This window comes from Dama dama, chromosome 9 (genome assembly GCF_033118175.1).
Source record: "Dama dama isolate Ldn47 chromosome 9, ASM3311817v1, whole genome shotgun sequence".
NCBI classification, from domain to species: domain Eukaryota; kingdom Metazoa; phylum Chordata; class Mammalia; order Artiodactyla; family Cervidae; genus Dama; species Dama dama.
In genome coordinates, this window is record NC_083689.1 from 21,708,367 (window position 1) to 21,735,956 (window position 27,590).

The following is a 27,590-nucleotide window of genomic DNA, read 5'->3' on the forward strand; positions in this document are numbered from 1 at the left end:
AGTTTGTTGAATTTTTTTTTTTTTACATAGCAGACGGGTGTTGACTTTTGTTATATGGTTCTTCTGCACTTACGGAGATGTTATAAATGTTGAGCACTATTACTTATAATGTTGCTGCACCTCAGCTAATTTTGCACTTTGGGGAAAAGTATGGATGCTGATAGGCCAGTGGCTGTGTTAGGCATTTTCCCTGACAGCTCCTCCAAGCCTCACATAGTCCCATAGAGGGTTGGCCCCATGGTCCCATCTCATAGATGGGGAGGTGGGGGGCTCGAATGGTGAGCCTGCCCAGGGTTGCACTCTTGTGACGTGGGAGAGTCCAGGGGTCTCTCTGATCTTCAGGTCTGACCTTGGTTTTTCTCCTGGCGTGCTCGCTCTCCTGCTCCCCAGCCCCGGAATGAACACAGGCCTGCTTGCCCAGTGCGTGACTCTGCCCCTGGAAGGCCAGTTCTCTGGGGCGGGGCCCTGCCAGTGCTGTTCAGTGTGTCTGCCAGCCTCTGGCAAAGTGAGAACACTTGTACCTGAAAATATTTGTTGAGCGGGTGCCTAGAAGGATGAGCCAAATTGATTCTGGAGGGGCAGCTGTTGTCTGTCAAGAAGCCTGGTGCTACAGCCTGTGTGTCAGCTCACCCACCCCTACACACCTTTTTTTTTTTTGTAATTGAGGTGAAATTCTCATAACATAAAATTAACCATTTTTATGTGAGCAAGTCAGTGGTATTCACAGTATTGGGCAGTGAGCATCTGCATCTAGTCCCAAGACATTGACCCATATCCATTAAGCAGTTGTTCTCCATGTGACCTTCCGTATCTGGCTGTATAACTGAGTTCACCCACATTGTTCTGTATCAAAAGTTCATTCCTTTCATGGCTGAATGGGTTTCCCTGATGGCTCAGTGGTAAAGAATCTGCCTGCCAATGTAGGAGATGTGGGTTCGATCCCTGGGTCAGAAAGTTTCCCTGAAGGAGGAAATGGCTCCCCACTCTAGTGTTCTTGCCTGGGAAATCCCATGGAGAGGAGCCTGGTGGGCTGTAGTCCAGGGGTTCACAAAGAGTTGGATACGAGTGAGCACACATACATACATGGCTGAGTAATTGTGGCTGTACCACAGTTTGTCTCCTTTCGTCTGTTGGAGGACATTTGGGCTATTTCTGTATCAAGCTGGCTGCTGAGAATCACTTGCTGCTCTGACATAGCATTGCTGTGAACACGTGTACAGGTACTTGTTTGAAAACCAGTGTTCAGTTTATTTAGGTTTATACCTGGGAATGGAGTTGCTGGGTCACGGTGTTCTATATTTAACTTTTTGCTGCTGCTGCTGCTAAGTCGCTTCAGTCGTGTCCGACTCTGTGCGACCCCATAGATGGCAGCCCACCAGGCTCCCCCATCCCTGGGATTCTCCAGGTGAGAACACTGGAGTGGGTTGCCATTTCCTTCTCCAGTGCACGAAAGTGAAAAGTGAAAGTGAAGTCGCTCAGTTGTGTCTGACTCTTCGAGACCCCATGGACTGCAGCCTACCAGGCTCCACCATCCATGGGATTTTCCAGGCCAAGAGTACTGGAGTGGATTGCCATTGCCTTCTCCGTTAACTTTTTGAGACACCACCAAAGTGTTCTCCACAATGGCTGAACCATTTTACATTCCTACCAGCAGTGTTTGAGGGTTCTAATTTATCTACATCCTCCCCAACCCTTATTTCCTGTTTTTATTTAATAACTTTGATTAGTTGCCTGATCAGGGATCAAACCCATGTCCCCTGGAGTGGTGTCCTCTGAACCACTGGACCAGGGAATTCCCTATTAATAACTTCTAGAATTACCTTCATCTTTGTGTGTGTCGTGTGGCATGTCATCGTGGTTTTGATTTGCATTTCCCTGGTGACTAATGATGCAAAGCGTCTTTTCATGTGCTTGTTGATCATTTGCATATCCTCTTTGAAGATATATCTATTCACGTCCTTTGCCCATTTTATTTTTGTTGTTGAGATGTAAGAGTTCTTTGTGAATCCTGGATAGGTGCTGTTTTTATTTTTTATTTATTTTTAATATCTTTATTTATTTGGCTGTGCTGGCTCTTAGTTGCAGCACAAAGATCATCAATCTTCATCATAGCATACAGGATCTTTCAGTTGTGGTGTGTGAATTCTTAGTTGCAGCATGTGGGATCTAGTTCCCGGTCTAGGGATGGAACCTGGGGCCCCTGCATTGGGAGTGTGGAGTCTTAGCTGCTGAACCACCAGGGAAGTCACAGGTGCCTGTTTTTAAATGCTCACAGAATTTGCTATGACAGAATGAATGTGTGATGTGAACTTCTTTGTGTTGGGAGCTTGAGCTCGTCCAGGGGGATCCAGACAGTTGCCCTCCGATCACATGTTGACCCAGAAAAGTCTGCAAGCTGTGACTGAGTTGTTCCTTTGAAAAGTGATTGGAGGTGTTGGTTGTGGCCTGGGAGAACATGCCTGGATGAGGTAGCGTGTCCAGGACAAGTAAAGTCTCCGAAGACCAATTAAAGGAACAGAGTCTTGGTGAAGTGCTCCTCTCATTATCTGTTCATTGTCCCCCAAGTGGCCTGAGGCCTCTTGTTCCAATAAGTGAATTGTATCTTGTGCCCTGGCTGTCCAGTGAGACATGTAAGCCATGTATGTGATAGAAGCTTTTTATTAGGCACATTAAGAAAGGCTGAGAATGCCCTCAGATTGGGAGAAAATAATAGCAAATGAAGAAACAGACAAAGGATTAATCTCAAAAGTATACAGGCAACTCTTGAAGCTCAATTCCAGAAAAATAAATGACCCAATCAAAAAATGGGCCAAAGAACTAAACAGACATTTCTCCAAAGAAGACATACAGATGGCTAACAAACACATGAAAAGATGCTCAACATCACTCATTATCAGAGAAATGCAAATCAAAACCACAATGAGGTACCATTTCATGCCAGTCAGGATGGCTGCTATCCAAAAGTCTACAAGCAATAAATGCTGGAGAGGGTGTGGAGAAAAGGGAACCCTCTTACACTGTTGGTGGGAATGCAAACTAGTACAGCCGCTATGGAGAACAGTGTGGAGATTTCTTAAAAAACTGGAAATAGAACTGCCATATGACCCAGCAATCCCACTTCTGGGCATACACACTGAGGAAACCAGATCTGAAAGAGACACGTGCACCCCAATGTTCATTGCAGCACTGTTTATAATAGCCAGGACATGGAAGCAACCTAGATGCCCATCAGCAGATGAATGGATAAGGAAGCTGTGGTACATATACACCATGGAATATTACTTAGCCATTAAAAAGAATTCATTTGAATCAGTTCTAATGAGATGGATGAAACTGGAGCCCATTATCCAGAGTGAAGTAAGCCAGAAAGATAAAGAACATTACAGCATACTAACACATATATATGGAATTTAGAAAGATGGTAACGACAACCCTATATGCAAAACAGAAAAAGACACAGAAGTACAGAACAGACTATTGAACTCTGTGGGAGAAGGTGAGGGTGGGATGTTTCGAAAGAACAGCATGTATATTATCTAGGGTGAAACAGATCACCAGCCCAGGCTGGATGCATGAGACAAGTGCTCGGGCCTGGTGCACTGGGAAGACCCAGAGGAATCGGGTGGAGAGGGAGGTGGGGGGGGGATTGGGATGGGGAATACGTGTAACTCTATGGCTGATTCATAACAATGTATGACAAAACCCACTGGAAAAAAAAAAAAAAAAGCTGAGAATGAGTGAAATTAATTTTAATACTGTAACTGATTTAACCCTATATCATATATCCAAAATATTACCAGTTCAGGATGTGTAATCAGTGTTTTAAAATCAGCAAGCTACTTTACTTCCCTTTTAAAAATACCGTGTCTTTGAAGTTTGGTATTATACTTACTCCACATCTCAGTTTGGGTAACAGATTTTATTGGAAAGACTTTGTAAGACTTTCAGTTCCATAAAATTCACAGTCAGAGTAAGAGGTAGATTTGCACATTCAGGTTGCTGCAAATATACTTAAAGATCTTTGAGAACCTATCCAGGATGGACTGGCTCATAGTCATGACTGTTGTTTTCAACTTTTAATTCTGAAATAATGTTAGAAACCTAGGAACACAGAAGGGTTGCAGAGATCATACGGAGAGCTCCTGTGTACCCACACCCAGCTCCCCCATGTGTTAACATCTTACAGGATCACTGCACAGGGTCAGAACAAAGAATTAACGTTGGTGTAGTACTTCCTACATTTAAAACTATTTAAGTTACTTCTTTTTTAAAAAAATTATTTATTTATTTTTGGCTGTGCTGGATTTTTGTTGCTGCCCAGGCTTTTTCTCTAGTTGCAGCAAGTTGAGCCTACTCTCTAGTTGTGGTTCATGAGCTTCTCATTGTGGTGGCTTCTCTTGTGGAAGCCAAGAGAAGCTCCATTGTTGTGGAGCATAGGCTTTAGGGCATGCGGATTTCAGTAGTTGCGGCAAGTGGGCTCCATGGTTACAGTTCCCAGGCTCCAGAGCACAGGCCTTAATAGTTGTGGTGCATGGGCTTAGTTCCCCTGTGGTGTGTGGGATCTTCCCGGACCAGGAATGGAACCTGTGTCTCCTACATTGGCAGGCAGACTCTTTACAACTGAGCCACCAGGGAAACCTCACTTGTTTCTTATTCAAGCCCCGTCCACTAGTTTTAGCCTCTGTTAGTGGTGTTCCATGGTGATTCCCATCTCACTCATTCCTTCTGCATTTATCAGCTGGAATTATTATGTAAGGTAGTTGTCCCTTGTACATGCATTGATTTATTCAGCCATTTATTTATGTCATTGCTTGTGGGGTTTGGGGGATGGGTTATAATCCAGGTCTGTTATTACTCAGTTTGTGGTTCAGATTGTTGCCCCCTGGCAGGTGGGAGCTCCCTCCGGCTGGCCCCTGTGCCTTTTCATCACGTTCCCATGTCTTGGGGGTGCTTCCTCACTTTCTGGCACCACAAAAATGCTCCTGGCTCATCTTGGTTTTTCCATGCCCCAGCCCTAGAATCAGCCCTTTTTCCAAGGAGCCTTGGTCCCTTTTCCTCCTCCAGGGCATCTTCCCAACCCAGTGATTGAATCTGCATCTCCTGTGTCTCCTACATTGCAGGCCCATTCTTAACCCACTGAGCCATCAGGGAAACCCACTCCAGTATTCTTGTCTGGGAAATCTCATGGACAGAGGAGCCTGGCAGGCTGCATTCCATGGGGTTGCAAAGAGGTGGGCACGACTGAGCGACGAAGCACTAGAACTTGTTCCCTGTTATTGGAGGAGGTATTTCAAAATGAAGATCTGGGAGCAAAATGTGTTCATTGCTCCTGGGGCGTCTGCTTTTAGGTCCCTCAGATGACAGATCTGGGAAGTGTATGCCTGTGTACTAGCTGCCCCACCTATGCTCATTTCTCTGTCTGCGTAGTAAATGTCAGTTCATACCAATGCCTCAACTCCAGTTCAGCACCCCGAGTTCATTCCAGCATCACCCCCGCCCTGCCCTGTTACTTAACTTGTTTCTCTGAAGGGAGACCCCTGGCTCTCCCTCCATGCAATGTAGTTGCTTGCTTGTTTAACCTTAGTATGTCTGGAAAGCTGTTTAAGAATCTTGAAGTATTCCTGTGAGAAGTAAGAGTATGGTGTCTGCGTGCAATTCTCCTGTCTTCCACCCCCAGTATCTGTTGAGAGTTCTCTGTGACATCTCTTTTTTCCTCCAGTGCTATTGGGGTGGTTGTGTCACACACTTGTGTACACTTAGGTTCATTAGTCATCGTCTGTGCTCTGTCTTGGGTTCCTTCCCCCACCCATCTGGTTATGATTATTATCATTTAAGTTTGTCTTCAGTGAAGTTCATTCTGGGTTTTGACATGATAGTCATGTATCCACCATGACGTCACTGCACAGAACCAACCCCCCTCCCCAGACCCCTTCCTGCTGTCCCTTTGAAGTCAGTTCCTCCCCCCACCCTCAGTCCCTCGAAACTGCTCATCTGTTTTCCATCCTTGCATTTTGCCTTTTCCAGAATGTCACATAAATAGACACATGCAATATGTAGCCCTTTGTGTCTGGTTTCTTTCACTTAGGGAGATGCACTTAAGATCCATCCATGGCGTCGCATGAATGAATAGTCCATTCCTCTTTATTGTGTGGATAAGACTGCATTTGTTTATCCATTTGCTGGTTGAGGGACATGTGGTTTGTTTCCAGTTCTTGATGATTAAGAATAAAGTTGCCCTAAACATTTGCAGACAGGTTTTTGTGTGGACATAAATTTTTAGCCTCTTTGGGTAAATTCCCAAGAGGGCAATTGTGGGGTGACACAGCACAGGTATGCTCAACTTTGTGGTTGCCACTTGGCACCCTCACCAGCAGTGGAGGAGCGATCTTGCTGCTCAGCGCTTGGTAATGTCAGTTGTCTCTTTGCCTTTCCAATGGGCGTGTAGTAGTATCTCTCCTTATAGCTTTAAAAGTAAAGTGAAAGTTGCTTAGTTGTGTCCGAGTCTTTGTGAGCCCATGGACTATTCACTCCATGGAATTCTTCAGGCCAGAAAACTGGAGTGGGTAGTCATTCCATTCTCCAGGGGATCTTCCCAGCCCAGGGATTGAACCTGGGTCTCCCGCATTGCAGGAGGATTCTTTACCAGCTGAGCTACCAGGGAAGCCGTTAACAGCTTTATTGAGGTCTAATTTATGTGTGGTATAATTCATCCATTTAACGTGTACATTTCATTTTTTTCTTTTCTGATTTTGTTCGTTTGTTTTTGGTCATGCCGTGTGACACTTGGGTTCTTAGTTCTCTGACAAGGGATCAAACCCATTTCATCTGCAGTGGAAGTGCAGAGTCTTAACCATTGGATTGTCAGAGCAGCCCCTCATTGATTTTTAGTATAGTCGGAGCTGTGTAGCCATCACCACTAGTTCCAGAACATTTCCATCTCTCCCAAGAGAAACCCCATCCCCATGAGCAGTCACTCACCATTCACTCCTCCCCCAACCCCTGGCAGCCACTGATCCACTCTCTGTCTCTGGATTTGCCTGTTCTGGACATTTCATATCAATGGAATCCTACACTTTACGGCCTTTTGTGACTGGCTTCTTTTATTCACCGTAATGTTTTCAAGGTTCATCCACACCGTGGCACATGCCAGTGCTTCGTTCCTTCTTATGGCAGAATTTATTCCACTCAGAATGGACCATATATTGTGTATCCATTTGTCAGTTGGTGGACATTCAGGTTGTCGCCACCTGTTAGCTATTTTGTGTGCAAGTTTTCCTGTGCACATATGCTTTCATTTCTCCTGGGCACGTACCTGAGAATGGAATTGCTGGGTCTTTCGGTTAATCCCGTGTGTTAGTCTCTCAGTCGTGTCTGACTCTTCGCGACCCCATGGACTGTAGCCCTCCAGGCTCCTCTGTCCGTGGGATTCTGTAGGCAGGAATACTGGAGTGGCTTGCCATTCCCTTCTCTAAACCCAGGTCTTCCGCACAGCAGGTGGATTCTTTATTGTCTGCTCCACTAGGGAAGCCCATAACTTGAGGAGCTGCCAGATGGTGTTCCATGGGGGCCAAACCCTTTTACATTGCTACCAGCGCGTCCGAGGTCCCAGTTTCTCCACATCCTGGCCCACACCTTCCGTATCTCTGATTGTCGCCATCCTGGTGAACATGAAGTATAATAATTGGTGCCTCTTTAGGTTCTGATTTGCATTTCCCTGATGGCTGATGACTGTGAGCATCTTTCATGTATTTATTCGAAACCCATATATTTTCTTTGGACAAATGAAATGGGCTGTTCAGAATTTTTGCCTTTTTTAAAAAATTGGGTTAGTTTTTTTCCTTACTGTTGAGTTTAAGTAGTTCTTTATATACAGTACTCTGGATACAAGTTCTTCATCCAGTATGTGATTTATACATATTTTCTCCAAGTCTGTGGTTTGTCTTTTCACAGTATATCTTGCCCAACAAAAGCTTTACGTTTTGATAGTCCAGTTTCTCATTGTTTTCTCTTTTATGGTTGTGCTCTGGGTCTGGCACAGGACATCTAAAAACCCACAAGCTTGTCTTTGCAGCCCACCCACTGGCATCGTGCTCTGAAACATCTGTTCAGAGAGGCAGAGGAGATTGCCTGTAGGAAGATGGCATCTAGCAGGGGGCGCCATGGTCATTTATTCTTGGCAGTTGGAGGTTTTTATAAAAGTTTATTTACTGGAGGAGGGGAAATTGCTTCTCTTCTTTTTTTTCCCCGTGATTTATTTTCTTTGATTTATCCATGCAGCAGATATTTACAAGTCTGGGACACAGAAAGGACCAAAGTGGATCCAGACCCACGTGTGGTGGGCTCCTGGACCAAAAGGGCAAGAGGTGCTGGATGAGCAGGGCTGAGGGTGGTGAGGTCTACTCCATCGGTCCTCGGTGCTCTGAAGCCGGGGACATGGGTGCTGCCCCTGTCACAGGAACCCGCTGAGAAGGGGGGGATGTGGGAAAGTTCCCCTTAGGAAGCCAGGCTTGCTGAGAGCCTAGTGGGTGGTGGAGTCAGCGGAGCAGAGCAGACGGGAAGACACCCTTCCTGGTGAAAGTGGGAGACGCAGTTTCAGAAGGGAGGGGTGAACACGTTGGGGAGCTTCGGAGACATCACCCAGGCTGTGTTGAAGTCATCACACTTGCCATGTAAGAGGCCTTTCAGGGGGTCTTCCCTGGCGGTCCAGTGGTTAAGAGTCCGCCTGCCGTTGAAGGGACAGGGGTTCAATCCCTGGTCCGGGAAGATCCTGCATGCCGTGGAGCAACTAAGCCTGTGCACCACAACTACTGCGCCTGTGCTGTAGAGCCTGAGAGCTGCACCACGCAAAGCCACTGCATTGAGAAGCCCTTGCACCACAACTAGAGAAAAGTCCATGAGCAGCAACGAAGGCCCAGCACAACTTAAATACATTTTTTAAAATGGCCTCTCAGGTTTGTGTGTGGTAGGTGGGTGTGCTCTAGACCCTCAGTGAGGCGTCGATCTCTGTGACCTCTGGGTCCATCTACCTCTCTGGACATGAGATCTTGTGGCCTTGCCAAGGTGCGTCTCCTGTTCCTGTTCCAGGTTGTCTTGCGGTAGCAGTCAGGTGACAGGGCAGACCCGGCTCCTCCTGGGAGGAGCTCAGCGGCTGCCAGACTGGAAGTACCTGTCTGTGTAGCAGACAGAGTCAGTGTCTAGGGGTCATGTGAGAGGGGCGCTTAGGGGCTTGGTTTCGGGTGTGAGCAGGTGTGGGGGAGCTGATCTTATTTTTTCTCTTTTTCAAATTAAAGCTGGTTGTCCCTTAGTCCCGAGTGTTTGGTTTGGAGTGATTGGTGAAACCAGGGGGTGGAGAAGAGAGTCAGGGATAGGGTGGGGACAAGGGGTTAAGTTCAGAGAACGCCTGCTCTGTTGTTTCCTGCACCTCACATTGGCCGGCGGCCCCTGCCCATGCCCTGCGATGTCTGTCGGAGAATGAACGCTGACCTCGGCACACGTGGATGTTGAACCCTCAGCTGGGCTGTTCGGGCTGTGAAATCTTCCCCGAAGCCGACTTTGACCCCGTTTCCTCTGGTCTCTGCCTCCCTTCACTGTGAGATGTACCGTCAACTTAACAACATACTTGGTGGGGAGAAAGAGAAACACGTCAAGAATGTGTGCTGGGGACTTTCCTGGCAGTCCAGTGGTTAAGAATCCGTCTCCCAGTGCAGGGGACATGGGTTCGATCCCTGGTCAGGGAACCAGATTCCCACATGCCTCAGAGCAACTAAGCCCGCGCACCAAAACTGCTGAAGCCTGTACACCTAGAGCCCATGCTCCGCAACTAGAGAAGCCACTGCAGTGAGAAGCCCATGCACCGCAACTGGAGAGCAGCCCCTGGTCACTGCAACTAGAGAAAAGCCCACACAAAGCAGTAAGGACCCAGTACAGCCAAAAAATAAATAAGTAACAAAAAAAAATTTAAAAAGAGTGCGTGCTGACTTCAGGAGACAGCCCAATTTTCAGAGACGTAAAACACGAAGACATTTATTCCAGTTGTTTTCTGCTAATATTAGACATCCTCCCTGCCCTCCAGCCCGCCCCCACAGCAGGCTATTCTTGGACACTGAGCCCTAACCATCACTAACTTTCCATGACTTCTCTCCAATGCCGTTAACTGAAGTCACAGAAAGGGGTGTCTTGGTACATTTTATTAGGCAGCTTGCGTGGTTTTCTTCAGAAAGAGGTTTTTTTTTTTTAAAGTAAGATGAAACAACGAGGCCAGCTTCTGAGCCGGAAGCCCTTGGAGGCATGTCTTTGACATTCCTGCTGGCTTGTGCTGGGGGGCCAGTGCCTGTGTGGGCAGTGCTGAGCCCCTCGGCCCTCCTTCACACCCCCAGAGGGGGCGCGGCTCTGGGTGTCCTGGTTGCTGCTGGTGACTGGTCGGGCGTTCCCCACCTGCCCTCAGTTTGAACTGAGACGGCAGAGGAGAGTGAGTCTTGAGTGACTAAGCCCTCGACCCCAGGGGCCGGTGGGGAGACTGCCTGCCCCACACAGCCCCTTGACTCCCTGGCTCTCTGCGGCCATGCTGGGCTCAGGAGGTGGGCAGCCTGTGCTCTGCGTTGAGGACCTTGCTGGTTGATCCAGGGGGCCTGGCCTTGCCGGTGGATCACCGAGGAGCCAGGACAGAGGGCATGTTGTGTGAGGAGACCAAGGAAGGTCAGGGGGCTGTCAGCCAGCTGTGTGCTCAGTTTTTGCCTGTAGCGTCCTCTGCATGGGACCCCAGAAGCATCTGTGTTTCCTCGAGGGCAGGTGTGGCGCCCGGGAGAGAAATGCCTCCAAAGGGTGAATGAGCCAGAGAAGAGGTGTCACTGAGTCATCTGCGTGGTCACCCCCCAGAGTGCAGGCAGTGGTGAGGGGCTCGTCCATATCAGCCTGGGTGCTCTCTTGGGGTCAGACTGGCCCAGTTCCAGGCTGAGAGGTTGTTCGCATCTTTGCATATCTGACTCTTGTGTCTCTTTGTAGAAACAGCACCGAGGGTGGAGGTGTCTCAGATGGGGCTGGGAGGCCCAGGGAGGAGACCGAGGACGCCTGGCTGGGTCCCCTGAGTTCCAGGCGCCCGTGGGCTTACCGCAGGCTTTGTCCTTTCCTCTTTTGCATCTGTTTTTGTCCAGGTTTCTTCATCAGGTTACCATTTTACATGTGTGCTCATGTCGCTGGCTCCTTTCCCACTCCTGTTGGTGTTAGATTGTTAGGACTCCAGATAACCGAAGCTAACGTCCAGCATGAGGGCGCTTGTTTCCATACAAGGTGGCCTGACCCCTGTGCCCAGCCCTGGCGGGCCCCCCGTTCACTTGCTGGGTGGCCTCCTGGTCTCCTGGGCAGTCTGATGGCCGCCACACCACACCACACCACGGTGCTGGCCAGCATCACAGCCCCTCTTCCCACCTGCCCTTGTGCACCCAGAACCCCGGGAGTCTTTTCCCTCCTCTCACCAAGGCTCAGAGAGGTGGAGTGGCAGGTCCAGCATCACACAGCGAGGCAGCAGCAGAGCTGTTTCGACATCCGAGCGATCTCAGACCCCAAAGTCCATGGTTTGGAGCCCACAATGCACTGCTTTCCTTAACACTTTTTAAAAGTTTTCCTCTTACTATGACTACAAAGGTGATAGATGTAGGTTGCAAGGGTTTGAAGTCTTTTCTCCAGCCTACTACCTTGAAGTAACTACTATAACCAGCCTCCCGAAACAGATTTGGTGTGTGTGTGTGTGAGTGTGGGGGTGCAGGGAGGAGGGAGAGGGGCAGTTTCCACCTTGGTGTCTGTGGACTCTGCTGTGTCAGTGCCCCCAGCCCTGCTGGCTCTGGTGCACCGGCGCGGCGAGCCCCTTCGCTCACACCAGCTGTCATGGACCCACCCTCCCCGCCCCAGGCCACCGTCATCCTGTAAAGCTGCCTCCGTGGACCTCCCCAAACACTTGCCTACTTGGCAGTAGGATTTCAGGGATTGCTTTCCTCCCTCTCTTTCCCTGGCGATCTGCAGTTCTCTCCTGCTGCCTGGAAGCCCCCAGCCTGATCAGCCTGGGCTTGGGGACCCATGGGCCGGCCCGGAGGAGCACAGGAGATGGGGCTCTGCACGTGCCCAAGGCTGCGGTATGCCCATCCCGTGTCTGCCCACCTTTACTGGTTCCGTGTGGCCTTGGCAAGTAATCACATGCCACAAAGCCTGTTTCCTCTCCCGAGGGGCCGTGAAACAGCAATGAACCCTCAGAGCTTTGGAGGATGAAGGAAGGTGCCATGTAAAGCCTCCCACTAACTGCCCATTCCTGGCGAGGGCTGGCAGAGTGCTGACGATGGGGCCGAGTGTTAGACGTGCCTGCCACAGGAGATCCTGGGCTGGGGGAGCCGTGGGGGTGTGAAGGGCGGCCCTGGGCCTGCCTTCTCCTTGTCCCCTGTAGCAGGATGGAGTCGGCTCAGATAGGTAGTGGTTAGATGCACAGCTGCACGGAAGCTTGGGGTGGGACCAGCCCTGTACAGGTAAACGTTTAAATATAGAAAACCGAGAACCTTGTGGAGAAGTAGAGAGGGGTGCGGAGCAGAGCGCACAGCACCACCTCCAGCGGCAGCAGCGACCCACTTGCAGGCGGCCCTTGCTGCGTCTCCACGCTGGGGCTGCAGCGTCCTAGTCAGGTCCTGATTTCAGTCTGTGTCTGGACAAGACAAGACTCTTAACCAAAAAGCCCTAACAGATATCATCAAATCTAGAAAGCAATAAATCAATAATTCTTTAATGTCAAATACTCAATAATGTCAAAGTTGCCCGAATCATCTCACATTCATGTTTTGAAGTAATTTGTTCAAATCAGGATTCAGATAAAACCAGTTCGTTGCTGTTGATTGCTGTCTAACGCTTCTTTAAATCTTCTTTCTCTCCATCTCTCTCTCCCTTTCTCTCCTTTGCGAAGTGTTTTCAAAAGCTGTGGTCCTGTAAGCAAGCAGGCTGGGCCCTGATCAGATTTGGGTTTACCTGGTTTTCCTTTAAGCTCAGCGAATGTGGGAACCCTGGGGCCTCTTATGGGAATGTCAAATAGGCCCCTGGGGCCAGCGTGGGCAGAGGAAACAGCCTCAGGGTTCTTAGGAACCAAGTGTCCTCCTCAGCTGGTGAGGCTGCACTGCACCCAAGTCTTCTGCGACCTGGGGCGGCAGTGGGCAGGGGCGTGGTGGGGGCATCCTGCAGGCCAGCCCTGCCAGCTGCAGGGAGGCGGCCTTGGAGTGGGCCCTGAGGGTCCGAGGTGGTGGACAGGGGCCGGTCCAGAGCTTCGGTCAGTTGGCCCAGGGCTGGGGGCCGTCTGCCTGGATAGCACTGTGGACAGGTGCGTGTGCTCCTGGCTTTGGGCGGTGGCACCAGATGGGCGGATGCCTTCGCATCTTAGTTTGCTGAGGCCAGAGAGAGATACTAACCTGGGGAGTGACCTGGGGAGTGCAGGGCCTGGCCTGAGAACACTTGGGGCCAGCCCTGGGGTCCCCAGGGATTCCGGGCTCCCAGGGGAATGACTAAGGGAGTTACTCCTGGGATTGCCTCCCGATGCAACTTGAACTTGGCCTCTCCCCACCTCACATGCTGCTGGCTCCCAGGCGCCATGGTCCTACCTTCTCACAGCTTTCTCAGGAGGCTGGTTTCCTGGTGACTGGGCTGAAAGTGGTCCACCATCCACTTGGAAATTCCTAAGCTTCAGCCCCAGGTCTTGTCCCTAGGGAGCTCCGGTCATCTGTGCGTTGGGGCCCGTGTCCGCTGCAGGGCACACGCCGGGTGCTGGGGGGGCCTCTGCCCAGCCCAGACGCCACCCCTAGCTCTACCTCATCACTCACCTCCGTGCATCCTAGGGAGCTACCCGTGGGCGCTGCTTGGGCCAGTGCGTCGTTGCCCTGCTGGGTTCATGTGGGTGTGGGAACCGCTCCGGGAGCCAGGGGTTCCAGAGAACACCACCTGCCTGGAGCATGTGCTGGCCCACTGCCGACCAACCTTGGGGTACCAGGCACGTCCTCTGGCCCTGGTTCAGTGTCTTCACCTGTGAAATGGGGACAGTAAGAGCGCCCGGCTGTGGGGATGCTGCACAGGGTCATGTTACAGAGTAGTGTCCGTGTCCCGTCAGTGTGGCCGCTGCTCCGAGGGCTCAGGAGGGAGGAGAGCTTCCTCAGCCCCGGTGGTGCTGCGGGCACACGGCAAGCCCCTGACACATCTCTGCAGGACTGATGAGCACGTGGGCACACCCAGCAGACACCGGTGCTTGCTCAGTGCTGCCCTGTGGGGACAGAAGGCAAGATGTGCGTCCTGCAGACGGTGATGAACACTGTGATCGAGGATAGTGTTCAGGGGCTGTTGGAGGGCAGCCCTTGGCGGGTGTTAAAGGAGGGGGTTGGGGATGGCCAGGGCTGGTTAAACGTCCTTGGATTGAGAGGGGGCTACAGCAGAAGCTGCTGCGTGGGAGGGGGCAGCAGGATGAGGAGGGGCCGGCTGAGGGGGCAGAGTGTGTGTGGGGGCAGCTGGACTAGCCTTGTAGCTGTGCCACCAGGCTGCATCTCCATGTGTGTGTGGCAGGGGTCACCAGAGAGGGCAGAGGCCAGGGGAAGGCCCGGGCAGAGCCTCGGGAGCCAAGCTTGGCGGCGGGTGGAGCTGGGGAGCACCCACGGAAGCCTTACCTCACCCAGGGGATCCTGTGGCTATAGGTCCCGTGTCTCCATGTGCCCTCAGCAGGCCTCTTCCTGGGAAGACAGCGGTTTCATTTTTGGGTGGTGCAGAGCCAGGCGCTGTGGCTGTAGCTCATCCTCCCCATGTTGCTGGGGCGCAAGTCGAGGCCAGGAGCACAGCCCCGCCCAGGAAGGGGTGAGCAGCTCCGTGGAGCCAGGGCTCCAGGAGTGTGATTCTCTCACTTCCCTCCATGCCTGTCCCGTGGCGGCTGCTGGCCTCCAGGTGTGCCGTCTCAGGTGGTCAGGAAGAGGAGAGATGCCGAGACACGCTGAGGCATTCTCTTCGCCGTGTCATTTCTGACCTGGGGGGGAAGCCCTCCTCGGTGGACCTCCCTTATCTCATCATCCCAGATCAGGTTACGTGTCCACTTCGGGCGGGGCACTGATTTCTAAGTCTGGTGTATGTGGTTGGGGTAGGAACCCATTCTTCCTGCGGGGGAGCTGGCCAGGTCAGGGGAGAAGGGCTGCCGGGGGAGAGGCCGTGTCGGGATCACCTCAACCCCCGGTGTTGGCTTGAGAGGGCCTGTTTGCTGGTCTCCTCCCCACACTGGCAGCTCCCGGAGGACAGGGCCCACAGCTCTGTCATGTGGCAAGTGCACCTTCTACCTTTGTGGCCTGGACTGGGGGGCAGAGTTGTCCACATGCAATTGCGGGACCTCACTCTTGCCCCCTTTGCTAAGAAGCCTGCCCCCATGTAGCCAGCCATGCCTCTCCCCACTCCACCATCACCTGGTTACTAGGCTCACCTCATGCTGCCAGCCCAGGGATGGCAGGGTGGCTGGGGTCCTGGTGTGCTGTGGCAGCAGGAAGGGGTGAAAGGAGGCTGGCCCAGGAGATGCTGGGCCCAGGGATGCTGGTGCAATGGCTTGGCTGCCCTGCCTTCCTCCCTCAACCCTCACCCACCTGCCCTCCTTGCTTACCTCCTTTCAACTGCTGAGAAGCCTCCGCTGGTTCCTCAGACTCCTGCTTTCTTCTCTCCCACAGACAGTACTTTAAACATTCAGGGTGTGATTCACATGCCAGAAAATTCACCTTTTAAAGCACACAAAGTTGGTAGTTTTGAGTATATTCACCATGTTGTGTGGTCATAACAGTTTCCTAGTTCCTGAGCAGTCTCATCATCCCAGAAAGAAACCTCTTCCCTAGCGGCCGGCAGCTTCCACATCCCCTCCCCCAACCCCTGGCCGCCAGCCCCTGGCAGCCACGAAGCCACTCTCGTCTCGGGCTTTACTTGTCTGTTCTGGACGCTTCATGCACGTGGAACCATATCCTGCGTGGGCTTCCCTCCCTGAGCATGGTGTTGTTGAGGGCTGTCCCTGTCTTAACACGAGTCAGCGCTTGGTTCCTTTCCATGGCCGGATACCATCCCATTGTGCGGCTGAACCCCAGTACATTCATCCAGCCACCTGCTGGTGGGTGCTGGGCTTGTGTCCACGGCGTGACGATGGCAAGTGATGCTGCCGTGGACACCAGCATATGAGGTTTCATGTGGATGTGTGTTTTCATTTCTATTGGGTAAACATCCAGAGGAGACCCGTGGGTCATGTAGTCACTCTCTATTTAACATTTTGAGGGACTCTTGGCCGCTTTTCCAAAAGAACCACCATGTTACATTCCTGCTGGCAGCCCTAGGATGCTGGCTTCTCCACTTCCTTGCCAACATTTGTTACTTTCCATTTTTTTTTTAATTAAAAAAAAGTTATTATTTTTTGAATCTTGGCGCGGCCTGTGGGATCTTAGTTTGCCACCCAGGGATCAGACCTGCATCCCCTGCATTGGAAGTGCACAGTCTCAACCACTGGACTGCCAGGGAAGTCCCTATTTTCCTTTTTTAAAATGATTGCCATCATAGTAGGGGTGAGGCAGAATTCTGTGGTTTTGATTTGTATTTCCCTGGTGGCTAATGGTGTAAAGCGGCCTCCCGTGTGCTTGTTGGCCACTTTTATGTCTTTGGAAAAATTTCCCTTCCAGGAAAGGGGGTTGTGGTGAGGCTATAGGATCCTGGCCAGGCTCGGCCTCATTGCTTAGTGGCTGTGCGTCTCGGAGCGCCTTCCCCGTCTGTGAGCCGAGCACCGTGAGGGTTGAGGGGTGTGTGTTTGGGGCGGTGGCCACCGTCAGCAGGATCGACTGCTTCACTAACCAGCTGAGACCATCACCCAGATCTTTATTTCTGTCTTGGAGCCTGCTTTGCTGGGTCTTCTGCAAACAGTCTGTTAATTTATTTTGGGTAAGCAGGTTGACGGGCAGACACATACAGACAAGCGGACAAGGGTCTGAGGGGAGAGAAGGCAGGGAGTGTGTCCGCCTGCCCCTGGCTGTCCCCACCTCCTGCCCCATCAAACAGACTTCCTTGTTTTCTCTGTTGAAGGAGGAGCCGAGGAAGGTTTGCTTCACCTACGATCTATTCCTGAACCTGGAGGGCAACCCACCCGTCAACCACCTGCGCTGCGAGAAGCTCACCTTCAACAACCCCACCGTGGAGTTCCGGTACAAGCTCCTGATGGCCGGCGGGGTGAGTGCGCCACTCCCTGTGGTCCTGACATGGCCCCTGATGGTGCTGGGGGCACCCAGGGCTTCCCAGCGTGTAGTAGGGTGCCTGAGACCCTGAGGGGCAGGTGGTACGGGCGGCACCCTGCAGCTTTGGAGAGGACCCAGGCATCCCTAGCCCGTACCAGGGCGTTGTCTGTTGCAAATGACTGACTAGTCTTTAGTTATCCCGAAGCTTTTCGTTGCTGTGGGTAATTAGCATCTTCCTCCACAGTGGTGGGTGGAGGCAGGAGTGGGTGTGAGGCCAGTCTCCCAGCCTGGCGTGGAGCTGGAGCCAGTTTTCAACCGGATTGGCAAGGCCACTCAGAGGCTGCGTCATCTGGGGGGTTCCCTGCTGATGCAGGCTTCTGGGGGTTTGTCCTTGCGACTCGGGCCTGGTCAGAGTGTCAGCTCTCAGGACTTAGGTCTCTGTAGGGAGTTGTGTGCCAGCCATCCCGGTGTGGTGGTGGGGCTGGAGCACGTGTCAGGGCTCTTGGAGAGCAGGGTGGGGTGCCCGCTTGGTGGGGGGCAGGCTGGACTGTGCCAGGCGGGGGTTGTGGGCTGAGCACACCAGGCATGCTGTGCCTGGGACGGAGGAGTCGGCTTGGGTGTGACAGCCTGTGTGTGTGGTGAGGGCAGGCCCACTTCCCCAGTGTGTGCCTTTAGCTTGGTTTTCTTTGGCTCTTGGGAGCAGTCCTTGTTTCCTGTTACTTAATTCAGTTGGGTCTTTTTATGAACTTTTAAACAATATGAAAGAATCACTTTTTCATTGCAGGATGTGTGATTAAGGTCTGCTGTGTCCTTAATAAAAGATGAGTGTGTGACCCTAATCTTGCACGTGACGGCTGACGGAGTCCAGTCACGGAGCAGGGATGGGGGGTTGCCTTACACAGATGTTGGCTCTGAAGTTGGCAGGCGCAGCAGTCCTCCCCCAGCTCTGCCTCTCTACTTTGGCGTCTCTGCCAGATGCTTTCCAGAGTATTTCCCCAGCGGTTCCTGGGTGCTCCCCCCAAGGTTGCGTGGTCACCGCTCTCTGGGAGGCAGCCACACAGAGTGTCCACGGGCCTCTCAGGGCCCAGGACGCGGCACTGAGCCCCTGGCTGCCCATGGTGGGGGCGGCGGTGTTTGCTCTGAGGAGATGAAGACTCAGTGAGCAGCATCCAAACACATAAAACAGAGGGCAGGAGGCGGGGGAGGAGGTGCAGGAGGGAGGGAGGCCGGGGCTGCCGCGCTGCACTGCCCAGGGCTGTCCTCGCCCTGGGGGAGCTGCCCAGAGAGCTGGCCTGCTGCCCAGGAATTTCTCCCCCTTTGGGGCTGTGGGCTTCAGGCACCGGGCTGATGGCAGAGCAGTGCTGTCTTTTCTTAGGAGCCACCGGAGACCTCCAGGGGACTGTGGCTCCCGAGTCCTGAGTCCCAGTCCCTGTTCGCTGTGTTGGGGCACTGGGTCCCAAGTGGGCCGCCTTTCCCCTCTGGTGGCAGGTAGCCCCGGAGGCTGCCTGTGTTGATGTCCACATCGGCGCTGGAAGAACTGGAGGAGCGAGTTGTCTGTGAGCCACGAGGACTGCTCTCTGTGCAGCCCCTTCCCTGGGGTCCCGTGAGCCCTGTTGCTCCTTGCGTGACACTGAGACGGCCTCGGCGGTGACCTTAGCCACTTCCTGTTGGGCCAGGTGGTCGCCTGGCCGCCAGCGGTGTGTCTCGTCCTTGGCCCCGTCGGCAGTTGAGCTGCACAGAAGTAGAGGCTCCTTCAGCGGCAGGCGGTGAGATGGGTTCCTTTGGAGCCACGTGCTCCCAGGTTTTCACCATGAGGCAAGGACATGGGAGGCAGTCACTCGTGTCCTGGGACCGGGTCAGCTTAGGACCTTCCTCTGAAGGTATAGGAAATGTTGTAACAAAAGGAGAAGGGCTGTGGGTGGACAAACCGAGGCTTCCCGTGGCCCTGCCATTCTCCTGGGCTGCCCACTCAGTCATGTCCGAGTGGCCTTCATGTGTACGGGCCCCTGAGGGCATGATCCCTGGGTGCCTGGAGGGGCCGACGTGTTCTGGGAGCCTGCTTCAGAGCACGGTGGTCAGACAGGCTCCGACGAGCAGCGCCGCCTCGGGCCCTGCCACTCTCCTTTCAACCCGGCGTCCCCACGGCAGTGGCTGGGTGTGACCTCAGCCTCCTCAGATGAAAGCTGGGGTTTGTTGGGGAACCCCAGGTTCTCAGAGCTGTTCATGGTGCCTGTTCTACCAAGCTAAATGCTTTCTTTTTCATCATCTTATGCACTTTATTCTTCTGTTCTGGCTCATCACCGTCTGGAAGGCTCCCTCTGAGTGGCTGGCTGCTGGTAGTGTCAGCTCACTCTTGTCAGTATTTTGAAAACTTGCCCCCAGCCTTCTCCCACTTCAGCTGGGGCCATGGGAGCCTGGCCGGAGCCCCTCCCGGCAGCACTCCAGCCCTCTCTCCTCCAACCCGGCCACGCGCCCCCTGTCTGTCCAGCTCACCCACCTGAGACTGGAGAGGGAGTCGGCACCCAAAACCTGGGTGCTGCCTCCACCACGCTGCCTGCTCTGGGTGTCTGGCTGGCTTTCCACCTGTCCCGGCCGTGCTTCTGGTTTGTCTTCCCCACCTTGTGCGGGGCAGCTTGGCTTCGGCACCTCCTCGTGCTCCTTTGCACGCTCCGCGTCTTCCAGCTGGCCCTCAGGCCCGCCACACTCAGCCTTCCTGGGACCCAGCTTCTTCGCTCTCCACCCAGCCTGCTTGGCTCCAGCGCTCAGCGCCCAGCCCCTCCCAGAGGGAAGCTCCCACAGCAGGCTTCCTCTTGCCGATTGGATTTCCAGTCTGCCTCCTGCCCATTGATAACATCTGTCTCTTCTTTATCACTAGGTGATGGTAATTCCTGAAGGAGCAGAAACGGTGTCCAGGCCCAGCCCCGACTACCCCATGTTACCCACAATTCCACTCTCTGCCTTCTCTGACCCCAAGAAGACCAAACCGTCCCACGGCTCCAAGGTTAGTGAGGCGGCAGGCCCAGTCCTGGGGGCGCGCTGGGGCCCGGCGGCGAGTCCCGGCTCAGGGCGCCCCGCGTCAGAGCTGGACCTTCCATCCCCGGACTCGCTCCCTTGGCCTCCTCTCGGAGCTCATCTCTGCCCTCCTGGCTGCTCTGCCCCTTGGTCAGGAGGCTGGCCCTCATGACCTCACGGACAGCCAAGTGATAGCAGGCTTCTCTCTGTTCCTCTTGAGGCCAAAGAGCCTCCCCTATTCTTCCTGCCACTGAGTCAGAGGGCCTAGGACCACTGGGACAGACCCTGAGAGGCTCGTGTGCTGGGGGCTGTGGACCAAGTGCGTCCACTGCTGCTCCCTAGCGCAACTCGGACACCCTCTCCATGGGGCTGGGCGCCCCTCCCTCGGCTGCTCTAGGCTCCGCTTTCTGCTTTGGCAGCAGCTCTCTGCAGAGAGCTTACTTGGGGAAGGGCCAGGTGGAGCCATGCGGGCAAGCACGCTGTTTGCCCCAAGAAGAGATGTTTCGTCGTCTTCCCTCAGCCGTCAGGCGGGGGCGCTCTGCCCTCCCGACGGCTCCCTCCCTGAGCCATCACAGCGCGGCCTCAAGCCCGCGGGCTGGTACCGCAGCGGACGCAGACGTCCCCAAGTGTGCGTCTCGTCCCGCCGCCGCCTCAGACAGCCGCGTCCCCAAGACCAAGCTACGCCTGGCTCTTAGGGCCGGGGCCGAGCATTCACTACCACCCCCCCTGAAAGTTTATCCACTTCTTGTCTTGGCAGGTTTCTTGCTCCACTCATGCTCGGGTGTCAGGGGCCTGGGGCACCTGAGGCGGGGCAGGTTGAGCTCTCAGGCCTTACAGCCTGATGCTTATCAGCAGCCTTGGAGGAGTGCCTGTCACCTGGGCAAGGTCGTCTTGGCACTTTCCACAAGACCACTAGGTCTCTGAATCTTCAGATCTCTCTGACTTAAGCCTCCTGGACGTATGAGGCCAGAGTCTCCAATATGGAGTGCGGGTCTGGGGTCTTCCCACACTGGCGTCTGTGGTCTTCCCCTGAACCTCGTGGGACTTATATAGAAGAAAAATTCTTACTCACGATCTTGGCAGCTTCTGTCTCAGTCACCCATAGTTGTCTAGAGGTCTGCTCAGAGTGAGAAGTGCGGGAATCGCCGTCTCTTTCTGGCATGTCACTTGTGAGTCCCCTAGGAAGTGCCCTCTGGGTATTGAGGACATTGCAGTGGCCTGCCGAGCAGGGGCTGCTGGCAGCATCTCTTGCTGAGGTCTTTGAGACCCGTGGGGCCCTTATACCGGTAGTCGCACCTGCCATGCTCGGCGGGCCTGCAGGCTAGGGTCTGCGTCTCCACCCCTCCTGGTCCAGCGTCTTCCTGCCGCCCCAGGGGCTGCAACTCGGGGTCCCTGTGACGGTTGCTGCATATAGCTCTCCAACAGACACCCTCAGTCCTTCCCTCCGAGTCATCATCCTTTTCCTGCAGCTCAGGAGGCCCTGGCACTTCCCTCAAATGGGCTGTCTGCTGTCCGAACCTGTGGGCTGACTGGCAGAGAGGCTGGGGGGTGGGGAGACATGGCATGGGTCCTTGTAGGGCCCTGGGGCCGCTGGGGAGTCTGGCCATTGTGGCTCCAGGTGGATTGGTCCCTGGTGGTCCTGTTCCTGCCCATAGGCCCCCAGAGGGGAACCTAGAGCCTCCTGGGAGAGGAACAGGGCCTGCTGCAGGGCACCTGTAGCTTCAGGCACCCCGCTTCTCCTTGTCCAATGTCAGCCAGTTGGTCCAGTGGGCCTTTGTTTCTCCAGCACTAGTCTCTTAGCCATTTGGGGTCCTTGCTGGCTTTGAGGACATGACTGGTGGGTTTCACCCCAAGAACTTCTTTGTCACACTCCAGACTTAGTGTGTGATTTCAGAGAGCCTGTCCTCCCAGGAGCCTGTGCAGAGCTCCGGCTGAGGAGGTGAAGCTCTGAGGCCCCTGCTAGGTGGGCAGACCCTAGATGGCAGGGAGGCTCTGCTGACTGGGCCTGGGGGGCTTTTGGTGGACCTGCCCTTGGGGGGCTCCGCTCCATGTCTCAGGGCTGGGGCCGGGGGGCCCAGGCAGGCACGTGGATGCTGCAGGAATAGGCCAGAGTTGTGCAGGGGCCTCTGTTTCTTGCCTCCCTCCTTGGGGGAGCTGCTTGCTGGGAGTGGAACCCCGAGACAGGCCCCATTCCACAGCCAGCCCCCCAGGGGTAGCCCTTCAGACAGGCTTCTAAAGGGAGGCTCGATGTGAGTACCTCTTCCCACTACCATGGTGACGTGAGGGACACAGGGGCCGACTTCTCTCTAGGAGGCAGCGGGGCCCCATGGCCCCGTGGGCCTGCCCCTGAGCCTCTGATGCTGGTGCAGGACTCAAGTAGGTTGCAGGTGGCCAGGCTGTGCCGTCTCTGGGCTCTCTGCGGAGAGGGTTCTGTGGCTGCTCCCAGGGCTGTTAGAACAGGAAGCAGAGGCCCAGCTGCTGGCCTTCCCCTGGCTCACCTAAATCCCTCAGCACGTGGGGTGAGCTCCTTGAGTGAGGCTGCTCCTCCGCTCTGGTAGCTCTTGGTTTCTGGTGAGCTTGGGTCCTGAGAGCCTCGGTCCAGCCATGCGCCTCTCCCCGGGGCTGGGGGCCGAGTCCAGTTGCCCATCGCAACCCTGGCCGTGCGGCAGGTGCTGACGCGGTGTGGACGGGGTGTGGGCACAGCCGGTGTCTGATGGGGCTCCCGGCCGCCTGGGGGTGGGGGACGGGGCGCTCCCTGACTGCTCTGCCTGTCCTGCACCATTGCCTGGTGAGGTAGGTAGTCGTGCTCCTGTTCAGAGGAAGCACAGGTGCACACTCTTGGAGTCCCCCAACCTGACCTTCCTGGAGGCCCAACTCAGGGCTGCTTGCCACCTCTGTTTCCAGTGGGAGCCCCCCGACCTGGCTCATCGACTCGAGTTCAGGCTCCACACTCAACCCTCTGAATTTCTGAGGTGGGGATCCTGGAATTACATGTGGTTTAGAAAAGCTGTCCAGGTGGCTTGGGTTCTAGAAGCCAGTTTTCACGCACAGCACCCAGGAACCCAGCAGGCATTCACTCAGTAAATGCGACTGTAGAGATCAAGGGGAGATCACAGAGCCCCTATGCTGCTATGCAGTGGGGCCAGGCTGTCCAGTTGGGGGGCCACCTGGAGAGGCACCTGGCTCTGGTAGGTACAGGAGTGGGGCCCACCTGCTGGTGCCCCCAGCCCCGTGCCTGGCAGCCTCTGACTCCTCAAGGTGCCTGAGGGGCGTGGTTGGTGTGGCTGGCCTGTGTGTATCTGACTCACCTGCACGCTTCTTGAATCCCTCAGGGGAGTCTTAGCCTGTAGCCGCCCATGACCTGCTGACGCTTCCTAGTAGCTTTAAGGGACAGCTTCATTTAAAACTCTCACCTGCTGCCTTACTTTTTCAAAGCTTTATGGAAGATTTTCTCTAGCTGAGTCTGAATCAGGTGGATTACACTTTGTCGGGGTCGGGGGAGGCGGAGCAGGGCAGCCCTGAGATGCTGCGTGACCGTGTCCCCCTCCTGCCCGGCCTTGCAGGACGCCAGCAAGGAGAGCAGCAAGGCCTGCAAGGCCCACAAGGCGACCAAGGAGCACCGGGAGCGGCCGCGCAAGGACTCAGAGAGCCGGGGCGCCTCCAAGGAGCCGGAGCGCGAGCAGGCCCGGAGCGCCAAGGACGCGGCGCGAAAGCTGGGTGAGGCCCGGCCACCCAAGGAGGAGAAGGCCCCGCCACCCAAGGCTGCGTTCAAGGAGCCCAAGATGGCCCTGAAGGAGACCAAACTGGAGGGCATGTCCCCCAAGGGCGGGCCCCCCCCACCACCCCCTCCCAAGTCTTCCAGCAAGAGGCCAGCCACTGCCGACTCACCGAAGCCCAGCGCCAAAAAGCAGAAGAAGAGCAGCTCCAAGGGGTCGAGGAGTGCCCCCAGCACCTCGCCCCGCACCTCGTCTTCCTCCTTCTCGGACAAAAAGCCGGCCAAGGACAAGGGCAGCACCAAAGGGGAGAAGGTCAAGGCCGAGAACGAGTCCAGGGAGATCAAAAAGCCCCCAGAAGTGGAGGAGTCCAACTCGGAGGACGAGGCCTCCTTCAAGACCGAGGTGAGGCAGCTCCTTCCCCACCCTTCTCCCCTCACCCACCCCGCCCTCATCCTCTGCTGTTACCCAACCTGTTCTTGTCCTCTCTGCTGGCTCTGAGCTGCTCGAAGGTGACGAGGGGGTTGGGATGCAGGGCCCTGGGCTCCCACTGGCTCCATGGAGGTTTGGGCAAGCCTTCATGCTGCGCCAAGCCTGTTTCCTCTTCTGCTGGGGGGCAATGCAGCCGCCTCGTGAGAACTCTGTGGGGATGCGGGGTCCCGGTAGAGCATGACACTGGGTACCTGGGTTCACAGTTCTCCTTCGGGCAGCCCCCTGCATGGGTGGGGACTCAACTCACCCGTGAGTGATTGTGTCCCACCGTCAACTCCTTCCCAGGGTGTCGCAGGCTCAGTTGGTCAGGACACCCCTTTCTGTCACTAGTGGTGAGGTATCCATGTGTGTTTTCATCCCACTTTCTGATCTGGGAACCAGAGGCCCTGGTTCCTCCTGTGGCAGCATTTTCATACAGCTCTGAAGGTCACCATCAGAGACAGCTTGAGCCACAAAGGAGACAGGAGCCAGGTATTGATTGGTTAGGCAGACCTCTTTGGCCTTGGAGGACCATGTCATCTCTGTGTGCTATTTGGCTTCTGGTAGTTAGAGAAGAAGAACTTGGCTGGATGGATGATAGTTGGTTGTATGGTTGGGTGAATGAATGGATGGATGGATGATGGTTGGATGGTTGGTTGGATGGATAGAGCATTGGTTGGATGGATGGAGGGTTGGTTGGATGGGTATATGGTTGGTTGGATGGTTGAATGAATGTATAATTGGATGGATAATGGCTGGATGGTTGGTTGATTGGATGGAGGGATGGTTGGATGGTTGGTTGGTTGGATGGATGGATGGATGGATGAGTGATTGACCCCTTCACTTATATCACCAACCCCAGCCCTTAGTGACCTTTTATGGTTCCCGGCATCCTCATTCACTCTCAAAGGCAGAAGCTTTGCCTCCAACATTGCTGCCGGGAGCTCCACTGAGACTTTGAAAGTGGTTCCCAGAGATGAAGGCAGAGGTGGTTTGTGTCAGTAGCACTGATGTTATGAGTATGTGGCTTCCAGGGGCACCTTGTTGGAAGTGTCTGGGGGTAACAGTTTGGCCTGGGGGTAACAGTGCATCCCCATTGATGAGGACACACATGGGGCTGATGATGTTGTACACCCAGTGCTTCTTGCACCCAGGAGACTGTCTGCCAGTGAACTTAAGGGCGTAGGACCCCGGAATGTCTCTCTGATGTCCAGGGCTGTTTGCCCCCTGGCTGCTGGAGGTTCTTCAGGTGCCTCATCTGGCATCTTTCTCCTCCGTCTGCTCAGACTGGAGCTCTGGGCAGGGTGTCCTTCCCGCCTGTCCACCTTAAATGCTTCCACCGAGGCCTTCTGTGCCCAAGGCTGGTGCACCTATGCTGGGAAGAGCTGAAGGCCTTCCTTCCTCTGTCCCCAAGCTGAGGGGCTCTGGCCCTGGGTGTCCACCTGATATCCTGCTGTGGTGATCCTGAGCACCTGTGCCCCTGTGGGCTGCTCCCTCCGCCTGCTCGGGTGGGCTGGGTGGAAGACCGGCATATCTAGCCTTGGCCGACCTGGGACCGGAGGCTGGCATTGCTCAGGAAGCCTGGGGTTTTCTCCTGGTTGAAGAGACAGGTCTCCTGTGCTGAGAGACTTGTGAACCACAAGTCCAGGCTGTTTGAGATCCTGCAGCTGAGGCCTGGGCCTCCAGCAGGATCCCAGGGGTCTCAGAGGCTGCTGGATGGTGACTCACACGTCCTGACCCGGGACCTGGGGAGACACAAATGTCCACAGTGAAGAGGGCAAGATGGCCTTCAGATCCAGCCCACCCCCCAGTCTCCCTTGTCTATCTCAGGCCATCCCGCTCTGGAGGCTGATGGCATCACTGCCAGAAAGCTCTGACCCTGCATGGAACCCAGGTCTCCCCCTCGGCTTGCAGAGGGACCACAGCTCCTCATCTGTGTGTCTGGCCAGGACCCCAGCTCCTTCGGCTGCTCCTCTGTGGTCTCCTTGGCCATGGGGTCTCTTCAGTCACAGGCCCCAGAGTATGGGGACCACAGTAGGCCCTCTGCTCTCCTTCTGGACACCCCATGTGGCCTGAGCCCCAGAGCCTCGGCAGTGCTCACAGCAGCCTCTTGAGGGCTCTCTGACCCTCGGGAACCATTAGGCTCTTGGGGCAGAAGCCACGTCCAGGTCCTCCCTTCCCTATCCCGTCCCTTGTATTTGTGTGGAAGGAAAAGGGTTGTGTGTGACTGAGGGGCCCGCCTGGCCTGCCCCGGCCTGCACCCTCCCCAGCCTGCCTCGACCTCGACTTGCGTATGCTTAGCAGGGTCAGCAGAGCAGCTCTTCGGTCAATGGGGAAGCTGAGGCTTAAAGGTGGGGCCTTGGTCAGTTGGTGAAAAGCCAGGCTCAGACGCAGGGACCCTGAGCCAGAATAAGAACTCAGGAGTCTGTGTGCAGGAGGGCTGTGTGGCTTCAGTGGTTGGGGCCGGGGTTCACGCTGGCCTGTGGTTCCCATCCCCCAACCCCCCCCCCCGCCTCAGCAGACACTGGCCATCCGGGCTGGTTTCCCAGACAGGGTCCCCAGGAACTAGCTTGAAGGTGGCCAGGGGGGATGTCGGCAGTGGCGCTGGGAGGCAAGGTGGAACAGACCCCAGGGGAGGGGACCCTTCACTCTTCAGTCGGTAAGTGTTCGTCCCTGGGCAGCGACTCCTTCTCTGGGTCTGCTAAGAGGAAAGACCTGCGCCTTCCTGGGTCTCTGGGGGCCGGGACTCCCACCTGAGGGTCTTCTCTCCCGGGGTTCAGCCAGGATCAAGGAGATGCTGCTGGCGCCTCCACCTGCCTCCCGGCCCCCCCCCCCCCCAGGTGCCAGGCCGCTCAGCTCCCCCAGACGGCTCCCGATGGCACGTGGGCACTCCATGCCAGCGGGCTTTCTGAGCTGTGGACTCTGCCCTTCTGCCCAGCAGAGCCCAGACTGGCCCCACCCCAGGCCCAGCTTGTACTCTGCTGCCCTATAGTCTGTCGGTTTCTCTCTCCCGAGGGCCCAGCGCAGACACTGCCCTGTCCTGGCTCATGCTCAGAGGTCCCGTCCCCATGCGGGCCTCTGGAGTGGGAGGCACCGCGGCCCCAGGTGTCTCACCCCCTGGTCTCTAGGGCCTGGAGTCCCCGTGTGGGCTTTTACT

At 54.9% G+C, this 27,590-nt stretch overlaps 1 protein-coding gene across 1 annotated transcript in view; it reads left to right on the top strand.

Annotated features, from left to right (window-relative positions):
- Positions 1–27,590, top strand: part of MLLT1 (MLLT1 super elongation complex subunit) — a 64,821-nt gene that overhangs the window by 29,033 nt on the left and 8,198 nt on the right. Inside the window, exons 4-6 of the mRNA XM_061150578.1 lie at positions 17,089–17,232; positions 20,113–20,238; positions 23,813–24,367. Coding sequence (XP_061006561.1) covers positions 17,089–17,232; positions 20,113–20,238; positions 23,813–24,367 — 825 coding nt within the window. The remainder of the gene's footprint in view (positions 1–17,088; positions 17,233–20,112; positions 20,239–23,812; positions 24,368–27,590) is intronic.